Genomic DNA, 19,143 nt, shown 5'->3' with positions numbered 1-19,143 from the left:
TTCGTTTTAGTTGGAAGAAGTGGGTAGATTCTGTGATGACATAAATATAAATAATTTATTTCTTAGGAAATTTACATGTACCGTAATCAATATCACAACTAACGTTCGAGGTTCAAAAACATACTTTATTGACAAAAGGTTTGACAAATGTCATTAGCATTCCAGAACACTTTTTACTTTTTCTCTAAGTTCTTAAATAACCAAGTTGTGAATTTCTTTAATTTTAAAGGTCACTACTATATTGAAATGTTGTACAAGCATGCCAGAGCTTAGCTGAGATTTTATAAAATCAATTATTGAACCAAACATTTCAACTTGCTTGTGCTTTTCTGAGGCAATTATTATTTTCACAAGTTGCATTATGTAGCACAAATTTATACATATATTTTGGATCAGTGGAAAGATTTTGGGCTCTGTTTCGTGAATCTATGTGGAAAATTACCTTAACCCTTTAAGAGCTGAGTTTTCAACGGTGTTGTTGTCACCCAGTACTGCCAGGTTCATTTGCCACACACAGAGCTGCTCCACTGTCAGTATATATGTAGCGTCTTTCTCGTCCACAATGATCAACTTCAGCAAAATCTTCATTCACCAAACTGCCGTCAGAATCTCCTGATTTGTCACGTCATATTGTGGTTAATAAATTGAGTCCACATCTCACCATCATTCTCAGAAAAGTTACACATTGCTTAATGCGTAACTTACAACAATTCATCTGGATAAATATAAAATTTATGTAATGTCCTTATCATTAATACAAATAATTTCTGCTATACCAACTGAAAACAATGTAGAAGAATAGAAAACAAATAAATTACAGTAGTAACTTCAAAAATGCAATTGTAAAACTAGAAAACAATAACATTCTGTTTCTGACTTTCAGGTAAATCTTCACCATGTGCTTTTGTGATACCTCTATGATTGATTGTCAGAGTTTAGTAGGAATTAAACAGCACTACTGTAGATATGCAGAATTTCAAATAAACACTACTAGAGGCCATTGTGTATCATCTTATGCATTGTGTAGTGAGCCAGCGGTTTGGCATGTGATAACACAGGTGTGGCAATTGAACGCAAAGTGGGTCACGCGCATGTACGTAGCATTTAAAAAGTTAAGTGCTACCAAAAGGACAATTGAAATTTTTCTTTACAAATCTATCTAAAATCAAAGCAATTAATAGAACTCAAGATTAAAAATCAAAGTATTTTTTTTGTATGTTGTAATTTATGATAAATAAATTGTGAAATAAATGTTTATAGATTCTGAATATGCCACAACTATTTTTAAGTGTCAACAAATTTTAATTACAAATAAAAATAAGTGACTTTATATCCTACTTAGGTACTTTTAACTAATTAAAAATTAAATTTTGTACTAAAATAATAAACTGGGGAACATGGTATGATGACTACAATGTGTAGCATAATAGATCTCTGCAAGATCATAATGGCATGCCTCACCAGCAATTTTCTGACTACCACTTTTAGGGTTAAACTAGATCTAGCTGATAAATTAATTAATTAATATTACAGTGCCACAATTATTTATTATTAACATTAGGTTTAGATAAGATATCATGCTCTTTAGGGTCTTACTTAGACTGTTGTTAGTTATTTATTTTCACCCATAAACTATATTAAATAATTGTCTCTATGTGAAAAACATTAGTATTATAACTTTGATCATTTTTCTGATATTTCTTATACACATACTTTTTTATAATGTTTCAAACTACTCTGTCTATATTATATTATCATTTTTGAATTGTTTCTATTACTATCATAATAATTTATAATATTTTGTTTACACTTTTAATTTGTTTTACATTCTTCTCCATGTAATCCCATAGTAAATATGTTTAGCTCAGTCACTGCCAGTGCAAATGTTATTTTAACATTAAATTTTATATGAGGCAGAATCCTTTGATTATTTTGTGTTGCTTCAAAATAGTTTTTATTACTTTTTACTTTCCAGTATGAACTTGATTTTGTGTGGCAAATTTGTAATTGCAGATTGAACTCTTGCTTACTATTATCTTTGATGTAAGACAAGTAATAGAATTATAATACTTGAAAACAATGACCGATTGACAAAGTGGTTAAAAATAAACATTGTTTACTTGGGTAGATCTGTAGGTGATTGTTCAATATTTCCATTGAGCAAATATCTTCACAAGTAAACAGATCTCACCCAATTTTAAGATTTAAACTGTTTATCTTGAACGCCATGGAAAATATAATGATCAAAATGTTTTAGCACATTTTCCATAAATTTGGAAGTCTTTTATTTGTTAAACTCTAATCCTGAACATCTGAACATGACAGCTCTTACATATTAACTCTATTTTTATCTGTACAAATCATGACCACATTTTCTTCCTGCTTTATTTAGGGATTAAGTTCCAAAAACCATTTTTCTCTTCTTCTTACTACCATCACACCCTAAGAAATAGTAGTTTAACAGTCCATCTTTTTACTCCCATTTCATACTATACCAATACCTGTGATTTTTATAGAGTTTCAGGAACCTTACTTTATTTACACATATTTAATCAAGTTCCTTACTGAGCTATATATACCTACTTAATTATTTATTACTTGCTATTACTGTCTCCTTTAGTAATATGTTTTCATTTATTTAACAATAGAAAGGGATCCTAGGATTGATATTATAACTTTTTAATTTTGAGGGTTATAGGTCTTGTTTGTTACATTTGTTCTACCATTCAAAAAATTAAATCTTATATTTTTTTATTATTATTTTCATCTTTACTCTGTAAAATATAATTGTAACTACTTTTAAGTTGACAAAAATATGACAATTTGTATGTAGAATAATAATGTTTATTATTTTTTAGTTAAATAAAAATGTTTTCTGATAATTAAATAAATATGTAACAGTAATATATTCCAACAGACATGTGCATATTCCTAAATAATTTTGTGTTATAAGGGTTTATAGAAACATTTAATAAACTGTTAAACTAACCACAGAAAAATCATACAAAAACAATATTTCATACTGCATTACTAGAGACCTAGTACAACTGATTCTATTCAGTAGATTTATTGCAGTGATTGGATAAAATTATGTATTTACAGATTTTCATCAGCCAAGTGATGTGGGATGTTTATGCGTTAGTCACAAAAGTATTAGTGACAAACTTAACGCCTTAAACTCTGTGCCTCAGATGTTTCAACAAATAAAAATCAAAGTTGTTTGGTTACAAACCAAATATTTCCAATGTAATCACAGGCATTATATTTTATCTCTACTGCTGATTGAAAATACACAAAGCTTATCATCTTTTTTTTTTTTTTTTTTTTTCTCTCTTCGTTTAATTAAACAGGCTCGGGTGAATTCCCATGACGCCTCGTGGTTCTCTGGGGGTTAAACTTCTGCCATACATATGTTATTTATGTGTATCTATATCTGTATCAGTATAATCTGTAAGTTGATCCAAGGACAGAAATTTGAATTATACCCAGCAGAATATCAAAAGAAAGAGGAATCAAACAAATTCAAACTTTTTGAATTGTGAGAATTTTAAATACAGAGATTGATCAAGTCGGGAATGGTTTCCTTGGTATGAATGAGAGTACATTACCTTTAATAGAGTAATTCAAGGCCAAAGCATGTGTAAGTCAAAATGTGGGTTTATATAAACGTTTATGATTAATATAAGTTTTAGACAGAAAGTTTGTTATTCTTCTTCAATTGGTGAAGTTTGTGAAACTATTCAATTGTTTACGTATGGTTGTAATTGTACTTATTATTTGTTTGTTCTTTGTTGAAATAAAGTTTATTTTTTACACAAAACTAATTATTTTGTAATAATTATTAACCCTGTTTAAGTGTTAATTACTTATTAATTTTATTATATTTTGACAATTTACAACAACAACAAAATACTCAGAGATTCCAACTGTAGTTTGTCAGTAAACGAACTAAAAGTTCAAAGTGAAATATGATTTAATTTAAATCAAAACTGGAATGATGAGTTTTAGCTTCATTTCATCTTCCGCTTATTGCAGTGTCTGAAATTTTTCACTGTCACAGACAACTCCTGGAATCTGGAGTCCATATTTGTCTGAAGAGATCAAGCGAAACAAGAGAGTACTGGTGATAGAAGCAGTGCTTTTATGATTTCTTAGTTGTTTTTGTGTTGCATTGCCAAAGCATAACCCTGGTGATGCTGGTGCATTCAAGGCTACTGAAATCATACCATAATATTCACAGACCTGTTGGAACAATGTTAGCCATCAGACTGCAGTGTTTGTGTCAATGAGGGACTAGTCTTTAGGAATATGGTTAAAATGAACTGTCTAACTAAAATATTCTAACACTATTGTCAGTCTCACTTGATTTAACATCTCTATTTTCATAACTCAAATTTGTTTTTGTAAAATATGAAAGCAAAATGTTTAAATATCGATGTTTATTAAACCAGTAAAAATTGTATTAATGTGTAACACTGCTAGGTATTAAGTGGTACATTTAATTTTTTGTTAAGACAAGTTTTACATTTTAAATTCATAGCCCTCAAGATGTCTTTCCTGAAAATAGAAAAAGTAGGCAGAAAACCACTACAAGACAATTACAGACATTTAAAGTCATAAATTTAGGCAATTATGTAATCAGTCCCAAATATAAACAGCTGGATATAAAAATGATAACTCTATACATTATTTAAATGAGTTATAACTTCAGGGAGTATCATTTTTTTATTCATAACTTAAAGAAATAATATTTGTAGTTAAATATAATTTAAGAAAAATAACACATTTTTAGCAACTATTTCTTAAGGAAATTACATTTTTATTCGTAAAAAACATGTCAATCTTTACAATTATCTTTCATGTAAAATACTATATAAAGTTCATATCTTCATCCTTAACTATTTTAATTTGAACCTGATTATAGGATGGACCTAAATTTTGCTTCAAATTCCTATTTCTCACAGAATGGTTAAAGTAGGTTTTTTTATTTTCCCTGTTCTCAAAAAGGACTGTGGTCAAAAAATTCTTTAACATAAAAATGATTATTCCAACTGAAAATTGATTGCACCAACGTAAATAAGATAAAATTGATGCAAACTGTCCATGCTTTGTCTCACGCTAGTTTAGACTTGTAAATTTTGTAGTAACATGTAACAGTTGCTAAACAAAATTATCCAAGATCTATACTTAGAGGAATATTTTTAAATTCTAATTTAACTAATACCAATACTTTTTGCCAATAATTTAATACCAATAATTTAGGCTCATGCTAAATCTACACTCTGTATATCCTACTAATTAGTACAATCTAAGAGTAAATGTCTTGATGGGACAAAATAAGAAAACCAACATCTGTACTCTATCAAAAAGTACAGCTGATTTTTTTTCTCTGAAGGTCATCATTTCAAACAAAAACTTCATATAAACATAGTTGATAAATGTCTTGTTTGGCCGCTAGCCACCATTTTGTATTTTTATAACAAATATCTCTAAAACTAGTAAAGCTGAAGATACCGAGTTTGACACATGGGTTGGGTTAAATAAAAGAAAAAAATAACATGTTATTTTCTTTAATATTAAAAAATGGCATCTGTTAAAAATTTTGAAAGTCAAATAACCAGCACAACTATAAAAAAACCTACTAGATACCAACTAATATACAATTTTTATTACAATCCCAACGGTACTTATTTCAACCCGTGAATGTGTAAGTAAGTATGACCACTTTAAAGATACGCTTGCACAAGCTGATAGCAACATGGTTAAGAGGCATCACATGTTTATTGATCCTGGCTTGTGCAAGAGTACCTTTAAAGTGGCCGTGTTCGCTTATGCGTTGATGGATTTCGTTAAAAAAGTACCGTTGGAAGAAATGTTATAAAGATTTCAAAATGGTTTGTATCTTGTAAATTTTGTATAACTGATGTAAAACAGCTGAATGTTTGGTATCTTAAGCTTTAGTCGTTTTAGACAATAATTTTTATAAAAAGCAAAATGTCTACTAGCAGCTAAACGAGACATTTCTCGTCCTATGAAATTTTTTGTTTGAAATGGATGAGTACTATCACCCACAGAAGTTTATGACACCCTTTTGTGAACACTCTGTATATGTATCTTACTTAGGAAAAAGTGGCTCAAAAATTGATTTTTAGATTTTGGAAGAAATGCCTATTTGGGTATCCCAACATGGAAAACAATGTGGTTTCATGAAAAAGTCAGTTTGTTGGTAGATATCTGTTGATGTGTCTCTTCAGTAACAAGAGATAACTGAATTTTAGAAAATGTGGCATGTAGGTTTATATATTTTATATTTAACAAAGTTATGATAACATTGTCATTATTGTTAGATTCCATTAAACAATCCATTACAATAATCCATTAAACAACTTTAAAATGACTTTATTATTGTTCTATAAAAATTGAGTATCCTGACAAAAATTAGTGCATTCTGAATACTGTCAAAGCTTGAAACATAAGAATGCCAATGAAACTGTCAGAGCTATGATTAAGTAGTAGAGATGGGGTTGCTACCAAAATTTGTATATTCTAATTGGCCCGATAAGATTGCTGCAAAACCAACATATTTCCAATATTGTATTGAGGCTGGCAAGATTGGCAAAGCCATTGTATCTCAAACTCTGCCATGAGACTGGCAAGTTAAGGTTACTGGTGAAGTCCCCAACACTACCAAGAAGTTTGTTTAAGGTTTACCATTGATTATAGTATATTCATAGTTCCTTCTCGGGACAAGAGAGATTGGGTACTAACAGGGAAAGCAGATATATTTCTTTAGGTTCCTTTAAAAAGCTGATGTATTCATAATAATGCTTAAGGTTGGCAAGAGAACAAGATAGTAGAAACAATACAAAACAAGGATTACTTTTTCTACTTCATAAGAAATGAGAGAGTGTTTGAACCAGATATTTTGTACTGTTTTAACTGCCTTTACCAATAATTAATTACCACTTCAAAATAATTTGATAAAGTTTTAATTATGCTACAATACAATTCTCATAATTAAAGAAGATTAAATTAAATTAAACCAAGGATATTTAGAATCCTGCTCTATCTGAAATTGTAAAACAATTTCATTTTCAAAATGAAAATATTTGTTCTTATGATGAATGAGAGGGTTAAATTCAAAACTCACATGTTCCAAAAATCTAGTTAGTATTGGATTGTTATGGTACTTATTAACATCAAGGGTCCTTTCCAAAAATTCTCAAAAAAGGAAATTTACAAGTCAACACTTACAAAACAGAAAGAAGCTTATCAGTAAATATTCTGAAATTATATATCATAGATATATTATTTCAGAAAACCATTCTGAAATAATAAAAAAAAAACTTTCATTTCTGAAAGTTGTTCTGCAAGTTCTATACACATTACTATGTAGGTATTATGTAAAACGTCTTGGAGAATTACTTCAAAAAATTGTTATGACTGCAATCTTTAAGAATATATATTTATAAAATATTCAGTAAAATTACTCAAATATTTTAAATAAAGATAACAGTTCAACTGTATTAGTACAGAAAATACCTTCCCTGAATAAAAAACATAGCTTTGGTTATTCTGAAAAAATTGTTTTCAATTACTAATTTTAAACAGAATGGGTATAAAAGATATAAATCTAAATATAGCAGCTGTGATATTAAAACTTCAGCTGTTTCATTGAAACATGGTGTAAACAGATAAACACTAACTTAAACCATTCATAGTAATGTCAAATGATGTCTTTGTTTCATTTTGACGTCAATAAGCATAACATTATCACTATCAGCTCATTTGGCAAATAGGCTTGTACAATTTTTAAGGATGAGAAGACTCAGTTCTTCTGCAGTTACATTCAGTGGATCATACAGTGTCTAACATGGGAACTCATTTCAAATCATTGCTAAGAGGTTTGGGTGGAGTGAGCAAGACCAGCTTTAGGACTGTGTATGCTGATATTCCATCGTATAAAATTGGTGTTGTTGGAGTGCCTTTTAGCAAAGGACAAGTAAGTTTGTTAGTAAATTCAATGTCCATTCCGTAAATGAGTGGAATTGTAAATACGTTAGTATTCAATTAATCAATAAAAATTATAATGTGTGTTGCAAATACTTTAAAAGTAAACTAGCTTAAAAGTGGTTATGATTCTTATGTATTTTTGACATACAGGAGCGGACACATCACACACACAAACTAAAATGTATATGTACATTTTTATTATATATATAATACGTAATATATAATATAATATATAATGTCTTCCGATCATATGTTAGTTTAGTTATTTAAACGCATATGTGACAGATACGGCCAAATACAATATAATTGAATCGTAAAAAGTAAGGGCTCTGTGGTGTAATGGTAGCACAAATGTATGCGGTGAATACCTGGCAAGTGAGAGATCCGGGTTCGAGTCCCAGCGGAGCAAGTACTTTTTGTGATTCAATGTTTATTGAAAAATTAAAAATAAGGTTATTGCCATTTATACAATTTATACATATATATACTTTAACTAATATATTTAATTAGTTAAATCATAACCCAATAGTATAATTCAGAAGGTTCTTCTCTCTCCTAAATTATATACAAAAAAAGTTGTAAAACTCGCTGTAAAAGACTTTGTAAAAGGCCACAGTTTATTAAAAGGCCAGGAGTTGACTGCTAATTTGCTTTGTCCAAGTATAATTTATTACCAGTGCTTAATTTTCATGAAATCGATAGAATAATTTTCCTTAAGATAGAAATTTATCATCAGACGCAATAGTTTTGGTAGAGGTCAAATTGAGAACGTACCAAAAGTGTTAAAAGTTTCAAATTTTTTTCAGCTCATATTCTTAACGAAAACTAAATTTATATTGGTGTCAATAAACCACACACAGGTATTTAAGAACTCATTTTGTTAATTCATTCAATTTAACCACTTTTGAAGTATTTATTTACAGTTTTCTTAACGTCCTACGTCTTTATTTATAAAAAGCTAGGTCATTATACTTTTCTTTCCAATGAAATATGAGATGATGGGTTGGACCCCTAACTCAAACCCTAAGATATGCTATTTTGGTAACAATTTGCAGTACACTTGTTTGACTATGCTACATGTTATACTAATTAAGTTTCAAAGTTAATAATTATTAAGTTAAGCATGCAAATCATTTAGAAGTATTGTAAAAATAGGTTCAGTCTATTATATTTCGAATTACAACAAAGAAATATTTTTAGGCAAATGATGAAGGCGTTGGAAGAGGTCCAGAAATTCTTAGAAAGGGAGGAATACTACAAGAACTTGTTGAATTGGGTAAGTAACCACATATATTGGGATTTTACAATAACATTGGTTTCTTGTGTACCATTAAAAATAGATTTACATTATTTTTAGTATGTATCTATTTTATGTTTTGATTGAAGTGATTGTAAATGTAACATTTGACTATTTTTTTAAATTTGTGTACTATAATTTTTCAAGTAGCATAATAAGAGGTGCTAGTAAAATAAAATCATTATAACAAAACTAAGTTTGCATAGATTTAAAACTAATTTTTAGTGTGTTGTTTATCATTTTCAATGTTAAATATATTTTATCATGGATATATTTTATAATATAAGTCTGTTTTAACCTTTTAATATCATTATATTATCTAACTGAACTTTTTCAATATTAAACTATATTTTGTCTATATCCAAACTTGACATACGGAATGCAATATACTGAAGCTATTCTCTTAAAAACTGATTTGATCAAAATTCAGTCACATTTAAAAATTAATTCTTCTAAAATATACCAGTGGCTAAATATACTGAGGGGAAGGGAGAGGGTACAGGATCACCCCCCCCACAAAACCCTCAACAATTTTAAAAATACACACAACTGCAATCTAACTTGTTTGAAATAAAGCAGTTAAATGTTGTACTGTGAATTATGTCTATCTAATTAGTTTCAAATAAGATTCATTCCACATTCCCCCGTGTGATGAGCTCTTCAGTGAGATTAATCCCCCCAAAGCCAAGTTCCTAGCTACACCACTGAAATATACACATTACATTGATATTATCTTGTAGGGCACAATGTTCGAGATTTCGGAGACATAAATTGCGAAGAGTTGGCATCACATCCTGATCAGGATCCACTGCAAACCAAAATGAAAGATCTTGCTGAAGTGGCAGAGTGCAATCATCAGGTAAAGTAACTCACTACAATTAAATTAACCCAAATAAGCCCAATGTCTTACTAGGTCATGCAAAAACAAAGAACTAGCTAGTCAAACTGACTATTACCAAATGGTTACAGTAGGCACAAATTAGTTAATTGCACCAGATGTACTATAATTTAGTGTCATATTTGATAGGCTTCGATGGGCCCTAGATAAAGTTACTTAGTCGAGTCCCCTTTCCTTACTTAATGTTATATTGCTCATTGTTCATATCCAAATTACTGTGTTTTTTGTGACCTCAGTAAGATGTTTGACTATCTGACATGAAGTCTTGCTGGGAAAACTTCAGGTAAATGGTGGGCATGGTTCTGCTCCTGCCCTTTTTACTTCATATACCTTATGGGTAGATGTCAGGTTATTGAAGTTTACCGTGCAGACAAAAAGATTATACAAAAAATGTATTTAAGATAGGTTTTTGTATTTGTGCTATACAACCTTTATTACAGAAGAACTGTTTTAAAGATATCATGAACCATATTTTACATTCTTTTACTTGGGCGAATTTATAAAATTTGATAAAAAAGTGGGACTGTAGGAGTTGCCACACAAAAGAATCAGCTTTTGAATTTATGTTAAAGATAATATGATTCAAATACTTCCATGATCAAAACATTTTGATCTATTATCCACCTACTTGTGTACCAATTTATTTCTAATTCTGTTTGACAAGATTCTGTCACAGGCCTATGGTCCCTAGAAATAGATAGAAAAAGGTCTGCTCTTTTTCCTAATTATACAGTTTTATTTTACATAGTTCTCTGGTTCTCTCATTTGCCAGCTCAGTCAAATTAATGAGATGAGATAATGAATACCAATATCTGCTTTTATTCTGAAAAATGTTAGTTCCTGTGCAAATTTTATAAAGGAGAAAGAATTTAATTAATTACTTTACACAGGAAACTTTTTTATAAAAGACTATGCCCTTTCAAGGCCTTTTTGCACTGTTAAAACCATTTATATTTCTCCTAAATCACCACAAACTAGAACCACATTCTGACAGTTAAGTAGAAATGATATAGTAAGTTGCATTTCCAGTACTAAACTTGATTTTTGTTGTTAGAACCCTTGCTGAGCAATCGACCTGGCAAAGATAAGTCTTTCTCTGGCACATAGAAGGGCAACAAGGAAGTTCCCTCAAAAAAAGATGGTTTTCTAAGGATGTGCAAATATTGAGATTTTAAAACACTACTCAAGCTATCTATTTTTCAGAGATTTAGACCAAACTCACTGTTCAAACTTCACAAATATTCAAATGGTGACTTATAGATCTTGTTACAAAACTGACACAAAATACAATAGTGGAGAATTTCAATAATTTTATATTATAAACTCTTGCTTGTTGATTGGAAAATTAGCGGGTTTGCCTTGAAGACTGTCTTCTAGCGTGCACTGATTTGAAAGAAACATTAAGACATTATAAGTACACACATTTAGAAATTTTCGATTGCACTGCAATCTCTTCTTTTAATAACCAAAATTTACAAATAGGTCTATTCCAAATAATTGGCCATTTTGAATGAAGTCGAAAATAATAAAATCTTTGCTATCCATTTTGGGCTAGTAGATAAATTTGTACTTTTTAAAAATCTATTCATTGTGACTTTTTAGTCCACCAGTTACATTATGTAAGACAATGTTTAGGATGATTGTCTCCAAAGTATGCATAATTGAAAAATACATTACAAATTTTTTAACTTAGTACAAAATTAACTCTTAAATACAAAATTGAGTAGCAAAAAGTATCCAGTAGCAGTTAAACTCTATTGTCATATAAACTAGTAGAATATGTGTTCCCTTTATTATTTTGTTTTAGCTCATAGATAGTACTGTTTTCCAATTGTAAAGCACACAAACGAAAAATTCCTGCACATAGTTTTTTTTTTTTTTTGTAATGTTGAAGTATAGAGAGAAGTATTACATAAGATACTTTCATGTGATGCCTAGGTGAGCAAGAAGGTGCGAGAGATCTTGTCAGATGGCAGTAAGGTGCTGGTGCTGGGAGGTGATCACAGTGTGGTAGTGGGTTCGGTAGACGCTCACATTCGTAGCAAGGGTGACCTCGGGCTGATCTATGTGGACGCCCATGCTGACCTCAACACTGCAGATACTTCACCATCGGGCAACGTTCACGGCATGACAGTGGCTCTTCTGGTCAAGGAGTTAAACGACTACTGGCCCTACTTACCCGGCATGGACTGGCAAAGACCTCAGTTGGTATTGCTAGCATACTTGGAGGTTTAACTAATTTGTTCTTGAAAGAGTTTGACCACAATAATTCAGTGGAGCCTTTCAATGAAGGTTACAAAATTACCATCACAGTTTGCATGATACTGGTTTGTTTCACTATTCTAAACTAGTCTTGTATGAGTCCATCAGCAGTTAAAATTCACAGTTTATTTCATCGATTCAAGTAATCACCGGTTAAAGCTGTTAACTTTTTCCAGGAAAATATGAAACTCTTCCAGTGCTATAGCATCTGGCTTACTGAAAAACTTAATTTACTCTGCATGTAAACAAACTAAATTAATATTAACACTTTGACTACGAAGCGGCACAGTGTTTAATGTTGGTACAGATACCACACAATGCTTCTGTATCCTATGGTAGCAAAAGCAAGTTAAATTATATTTTATATAATGTAAAACAGTTGTAAATAACTGTTGGAACTTATTTTTAAACAATAAAAGTAAGATAACTTAAACTTAACATGAACGAGCCAACACTTGTAATGATAATCGGTATTGAAGCCCATAAGAATTTACCTTGGTTTAATATGTTTAACAAAGCTGCAATGTTCAAACATATCTAAAAAGAAAAATATGTCAATTACATTACTTAAAGTAAAAGGACAATTATGTCAATTAGTTTACTAAAACTTAAGTTTACAACTCCGATTAACAAATTTACCCACTCAGATTGTTTTTCTTCTAATATTTATACAAGCAACATTAATATTATGCCTGACCAAAAATACTTTGTTTCAGATTGTCTGTAAATAACCTTGCGTACATTGGTCTTCGTTCAGTTGATAAATTTGAAAGGTAATTACAATAGGTATTACAACAGTTATTTTCTATAAGGATATTAAATGTTATTTAAATTTATAATATCAGATATATTGGCTAATAGCAGGAAAAATAGGGAATTGGAATTTCATAGATTAATTTTAAATAAGCTAAAATGGACAAAAAGTAACTAAACGCATCAAAACATAAATACCAAGTAAAAGAGACCATATGATATTGATGGTTTATCTTTTTTGTGCGTGACATTTTTACAATCTTATCTTTGTTCTAATTAAGTGAGAAAGAGGTATGTCAATGTTTAACAAAAACATTTTAACTCTAGAAGTCAAGTTACATAAAATGCTTTGCAAGAGGATTTGTGCCTCTCCTTTGAATTATTCCAGCAGCCCTATTTTGGGGTGTATTTTGTTACTCAATAGATGTTTTATCCTTTGCTTGTGTAAAATTTCAATTTTTTCCTTCCTAATCCTGAGAATAAAGTTATTTTAATACAAAAATGTTTCTGAGTTTTTTGAGGACTTTAACTTTATTGATTTTGTGTAGACTTTTTGAAAGCTTTCTCAAAGACCAGTTCCAATGATTTACCGTAAGTCTAATATTCAGGAAATACTCACAAAGTACGATTGTTGAGGGGTAAATATAAAATTTAGCGACTATAAAATACTTTTTGACATCATATTTAAAGATTTTTTAAAATAAAAATAATTATCCTACTAAACAACACGTATCTCATTCATTTTGGAGTATCCTTAAGCAAAAAAAAAGATTTAAAAGTTAAATATACTGTACAAGCAGCTGTACATTGTAAATTATGAGCAATTTACAGACCCGGGTGCAGGATGGAAGTATCTTAATTCTTCATGAGTAAATTGCTCAAAAACAAAATTATGAATAAAATGCTATTTTTGGAGAATTGTATTGTTTGGATTTTAAATGTTTTTTTTTAATAAACAGTCAATCTAAAGTCAATAGTTTCAGAAAATGTACTTGCCAACTCCAAGGTAATCCAAATGACAATGTATAATTATTAAAGTAAAGTTATTCAAATCAAGAGATGATTTAGATTTCAAATAGGAAATATATCGTAACTGACTTCAGTTTTAGACCTAACTGGATAGCAACATTTTTAAATTCCTTTTTCTTCATAATTTCAGACTACTTTTAGATAAATACTCTATCACAGCCTTTGGAATGGCAGAAGTCGAAAAATATGGTATCCACAAAGTTACAGAGATGGCACTGGACAAGGTCGATCCCATGGGGACCAGATCTTTGCAAGTCAGTTTTGATATTGATGCTCTAGACCCACTAGAGGCTCCAGCAACTGGAGTACCAGGTAAGTCAAAAATAGTATTGTGTCATTCACGGACAATTCAAAAATGTTGGAATGAATAATTACAAAGCAGAAAAAAATTGTATCACAAAAATAATAAAATGTATAAATTCAAACACATTGAACACTTTTATGTCAACTCATATTATTTCTTTAAACATTGGAAGAATTTCATGTTCTATTTAACCAAAATAAACATTATTTCAGTTTTTGCATTTTTAAAGTGCTACTGTGTCACCTTTGTGGGTAAGTTCTAATTGTTTTAAATAGTGTGAGTTCTTGAGAGTTAAAGGTATTGTCATTTGTTCAAATGTAAGTAATAAGAATATGAATATTAAGTATTTGAATGAAAATGAGGAATAGTTATGAAAACATAGTAAAAGTGACAATAACGAAAAAGGAATGCTGAAAACAGAAAACCTAATGGAAATTAAAATGTATACAATATATACAGCTACATACATTTATATTACATTATAATTAATTGACATTTTTTACTTGATTAAAGTAGTTTTCAGTCATTTAATTACTATATTTTTAAGTATATACAGTAATAACATTTAACATTACCCAAAAGAGTATACTAAAGGCAGGGTTGAGAAAAAATGTGCGTTATCCAACTGAGTCTCTCTTTCAGGAATCCTCCCTACTTTCACTATGACAGTTATATATAAAAAATTTACTAATTCACATCTACAAAAATGCTAATACAATATTACCAGAAATTTTGCACTCTTACCAAACAAGATATTCAGAACATGTTGGTATTCATGTAATTAAATTAGATAAATCCTTTTCAAAAACCAATTCTTACTATACTTCACATATTCTATTTAGAAACATATGTAACAAATTTCAGCATTTAAATTTATTTGAATCACGTTGTATTACAAAATTTAAATATAATGTCACAGAACTGTCGTTACAAATTGGTGTCCAAGGATCCGAGACTTTCATTCACTCAGACTGGAGACCAACCTGACCTTGACCCCTCCTCATCCCCCAGCGCTCGTCATATCACGGTCTTGTGTAAATGGTCTTAATTCTACCGATGGTTTTGTCTAATACGACAGTATTATCTCTTATCTCCTTCATGATATTACCATATTCATCTCACACAACTACATTTCTACATTTTATGCCTTAAACACACAGACACGTAACAGTAACACTTTTTTCAACATTTAGATAACATACACTTTTTAGTACGACTCTAGCCTACGTACGGGCTGCTTGCCCATGTAGGCTAATTTCCATTTTAGAATATATGTTAATATGTAATAAATAGTTTACTGAAATTATATAAATAATATTTATCCAACTACTGTACTTAAAATTATATTGTTTTATTTTATCACCACTTAGTAAGTATAGTAAAAGGGTAATTTACTATTTATCAAATGTAAATAAATCTAATATCTATGTGTATATGTTTTTGGAAATAAAAAATGTTTCTATTTAAAAAAAATATATCAATTACATTTTTCTTTGTGCAAGATATGTGATTTAAATTTGTATTAGCGATATACATAAAATAAGAGTAGAAAAAAATAATAATTTGTTAATAAAAGACTAGGTTTATTTTATTTCATTGCTTTCAGTGAGAGGGGGTTTGTCCCTGCGTGAAGGAATCCATGTGCTGGAGATTGTCCACAACACTGGCAGACTGAACCTTATGGACATAGTGGAGGTCAACCCTGTGCTTGGATATCAGCGAGATATCAAGAAAACAGTGGAGGCGGCAATACATGTCGTTAAAGCAGGATTTGGCTTTTCTAGGCTAGGAAACATTCCAAAAAATACATCAGATATACCGGGACGATATAGCAGTTTCAGTAAAGTAAAAGAGTAAGTTCTGGAACTTGCATTTGGAAAAGAACTTCTACTACAGGATTTGAAACTTGCTACAACCCAAATTATCTTGAATAAGATCGGTTTGAACTGAGTGCTCATTATTGTATGATATTGTAGTATATTTTACGTATATTATTTTGTATTTGTATACGAATCATGTGTACATTTTCTTTAGAATAAAAAAAACAATGTGTTAAACCTATTCTGTTTGATAATAGGTATGATGGAGCTCTACTGTTCATATTTTATACATATCTATGAAACAAAAATAGTGTTATTTTACTGTGTTGTGTTCTAAATGTAGATAATAATTCCTTTTCAAAATTTTATTCATACATTTCCAACAGATGGTTTTTGAAAATTACATCTTAAATTCAATTAAACTATCATGATACCTCTCTAACCAAGTATATTTTATCAACAACTTCACTGAGGAAGTTGTCCATTGAGGAAGTTTAATGAATTGAAAAAGCATATTCATGATTAGCATTTTGACTTACTTCAAGATTTTGTACGTAATTTAACAAATATTTGACCATTATTCTCTTACAAGGCTTTTTGAGATAACTCAAGATTTACAAAAATTCTTATTTAGAATCAAAACATTATTTCCATATACCCTCTATACATATACAAGGTGGAAAATCAAATATAATTTGTTTTAAACACATTAGTTTTGTGTATAAAGTAACAATGAGCCCAACACAATATTGGACTAAAATGTAACTAACATAAAGGCAACCACACCATTATGAAAAACGTTGAGTGTAATCAATAGGACAGAAAATACTTTATAAATTAATAAGATAATCCTTGGAATACTCCTCGATCGAGGGTTGACATGGAATAATCACATTGACCATGTGTGCGCCAAACTGTCCTAAGGAATATATGTTTTGAGGTCCTTGGCCCGGTACTGCCCCAGTCAGGTATTGATTGCGGCATATTATGGGCTAATTCACTCTCACCTTTCCTATGGAGTGGTGTTGTGGGGGGCCTGTACAGGCAATAATTTCCTGAGGGTGTTCAAATTGCAAAAAAAAGCTATTCGTATCATCGCAAAGTTGAATTTCAGAGAGTCGTGCGGGACAGCATTCAAAACTTTGCAACTGTTGACTTTGCCCAGTCTCTACATTTTAGAAACATCTTGGTTCTGTTTGTCTAAATGTGCCCTAACCAGGGGACGTGACATACACGGGTATGAGACTAGAGGCAGAGATAACTACCGTACTGGAAGACACAGAACGGTGGTTTATGAGCACTTGCCTTCGCAGGCAGGTGTTCATTTCATCAACAGTTTGCCAAATTGTACTACAAACGCCCAAGGCGTCAAAAGCTCGTCTTAAGCGCTTCCTGGTGTCAAATGCATTCTACAGCGTTGACGAGTTTCTGGCGTTTAACTGGGAGACCGCCCAATTCGATGACTGACTCCAGCGCTGAAAGTGGGTTGAGATTGGCGATGAATGAATGAGACTGGAATGCATGAAAATTATGTAAGTTTGGACGTCGTGGTAATGTGGTATGCGAGTTTTAAATTTATAATTAATTCTTACGTTTGCCATACAATGTGTAATTGTGACGAGCAATTAAAGATTTGATTTGATTTGAAGATATATTTGAAATTAGAATGGATAACCAATGTAAGTGGAAAGAACATGTACAATATAGTTGCTCTGATTCAGTTTTCTTGTTAATTTACATCAATCACTCTCAAGCTTTGCCTGTATCCAGGTCATACTCCTCTTCAGAGTTATTGCTTCTGTTTGAAGGAGTTTTCAATATTATAATTACTAGTCATCTTCTTTCAGCTGAAGTTCATGAGTAGACCATTCAAACTGCATCCCTGTAATATATGATCCGAAGGTATAAGTAGGTTATGGATCATATCTTCATTCGTTGAAAGACATGGTCACTTTCTACTGTTGTACAGCCTGAAGCGCTTAAACTCTATGGTTGTCGCCTCTTGAACTTCTTCAGACATCTAACAGATCAGAAAATGGTGGAGTCGATTAATTATTTACCATGAATTAAAATTATGTAAAGATAAGGCATGTAATATCAAACTGACAAATATTTTCCCAGTGTCAACAGAATACTTATGAAATCGTGCAGAATTTAAAAATAAAATACAAGTAATAAATTGGAGTACTGCATAAAGTCGATGAATTCTGCCCTTATCGACCCCAGTAATGTCGTATTCATATACATGTTCCCCTTTTCGAAAAACTCAACAGTATTTCCATCATTACTCGATCCCTGCTCCTTATTCGGGCATCTGGACAGTTATTCAAGGTTTTTTCTGGTTTGTCGTTATGACCGGCTAGAAAAAAAAATACATGCAAGCGCGTAGTTCACTTTTTATTCATGGTTGCATTTCCAAATTGAAAAGTTGTACATTTACATTATAAGAACATATTGGTTAGTTATAGTTAAAAAATCTAAATATATTATTTAGACATGCATTCAAAAACATATAAACCCAACTATCTACCTGTTAGATACATTAAACTGTTTTTCCTGACCCTAATTACCTAACAATGTATAATTACAAAATGGAACTCAATAAGATTTGAAGGATGTTTAAGGAGGGTTAGATTTCGTACATCTTGACTGCTATGGGTCCATCAAGCAGACATCCTACTCCGAAATTGGAACGGACCATGGGTAACAGACCGACTATCCAGGAGGACATTTATTTTTTCATAGTGATTTTTTTATTGAACTTTTT

General features: G+C 30.7%; 1 protein-coding gene across 1 annotated transcript; it reads left to right on the top strand.

Annotated features, from left to right (window-relative positions):
• The first annotated feature begins 7,799 nt into the window (after window positions 1–7,799).
• Window positions 7,800–16,698, top strand: LOC124356739 (arginase-1). Its single transcript, XM_046807924.1, has 7 exons — window positions 7,800–8,002; window positions 9,214–9,289; window positions 10,051–10,169; window positions 12,147–12,412; window positions 13,187–13,243; window positions 14,383–14,564; window positions 16,163–16,698. The coding sequence occupies exons 1-7, from the start codon at window positions 7,874–7,876 to the stop codon at window positions 16,411–16,413; spliced, it is 1,080 nt and encodes a 359-aa protein (XP_046663880.1). The 5' UTR covers window positions 7,800–7,873; the 3' UTR covers window positions 16,414–16,698.
• Window positions 16,699–19,143: the final 2,445 nt, after the last annotated feature.

Source organism: Homalodisca vitripennis, chromosome 3 (genome assembly GCF_021130785.1).
Source record: "Homalodisca vitripennis isolate AUS2020 chromosome 3, UT_GWSS_2.1, whole genome shotgun sequence".
Taxonomy (NCBI): Eukaryota; Metazoa; Arthropoda; class Insecta; order Hemiptera; family Cicadellidae; genus Homalodisca; species Homalodisca vitripennis.
The sequence above is the reverse complement of the archived record's forward strand: the minus strand, read 5'-3'. Positions and strand labels throughout refer to the sequence as shown.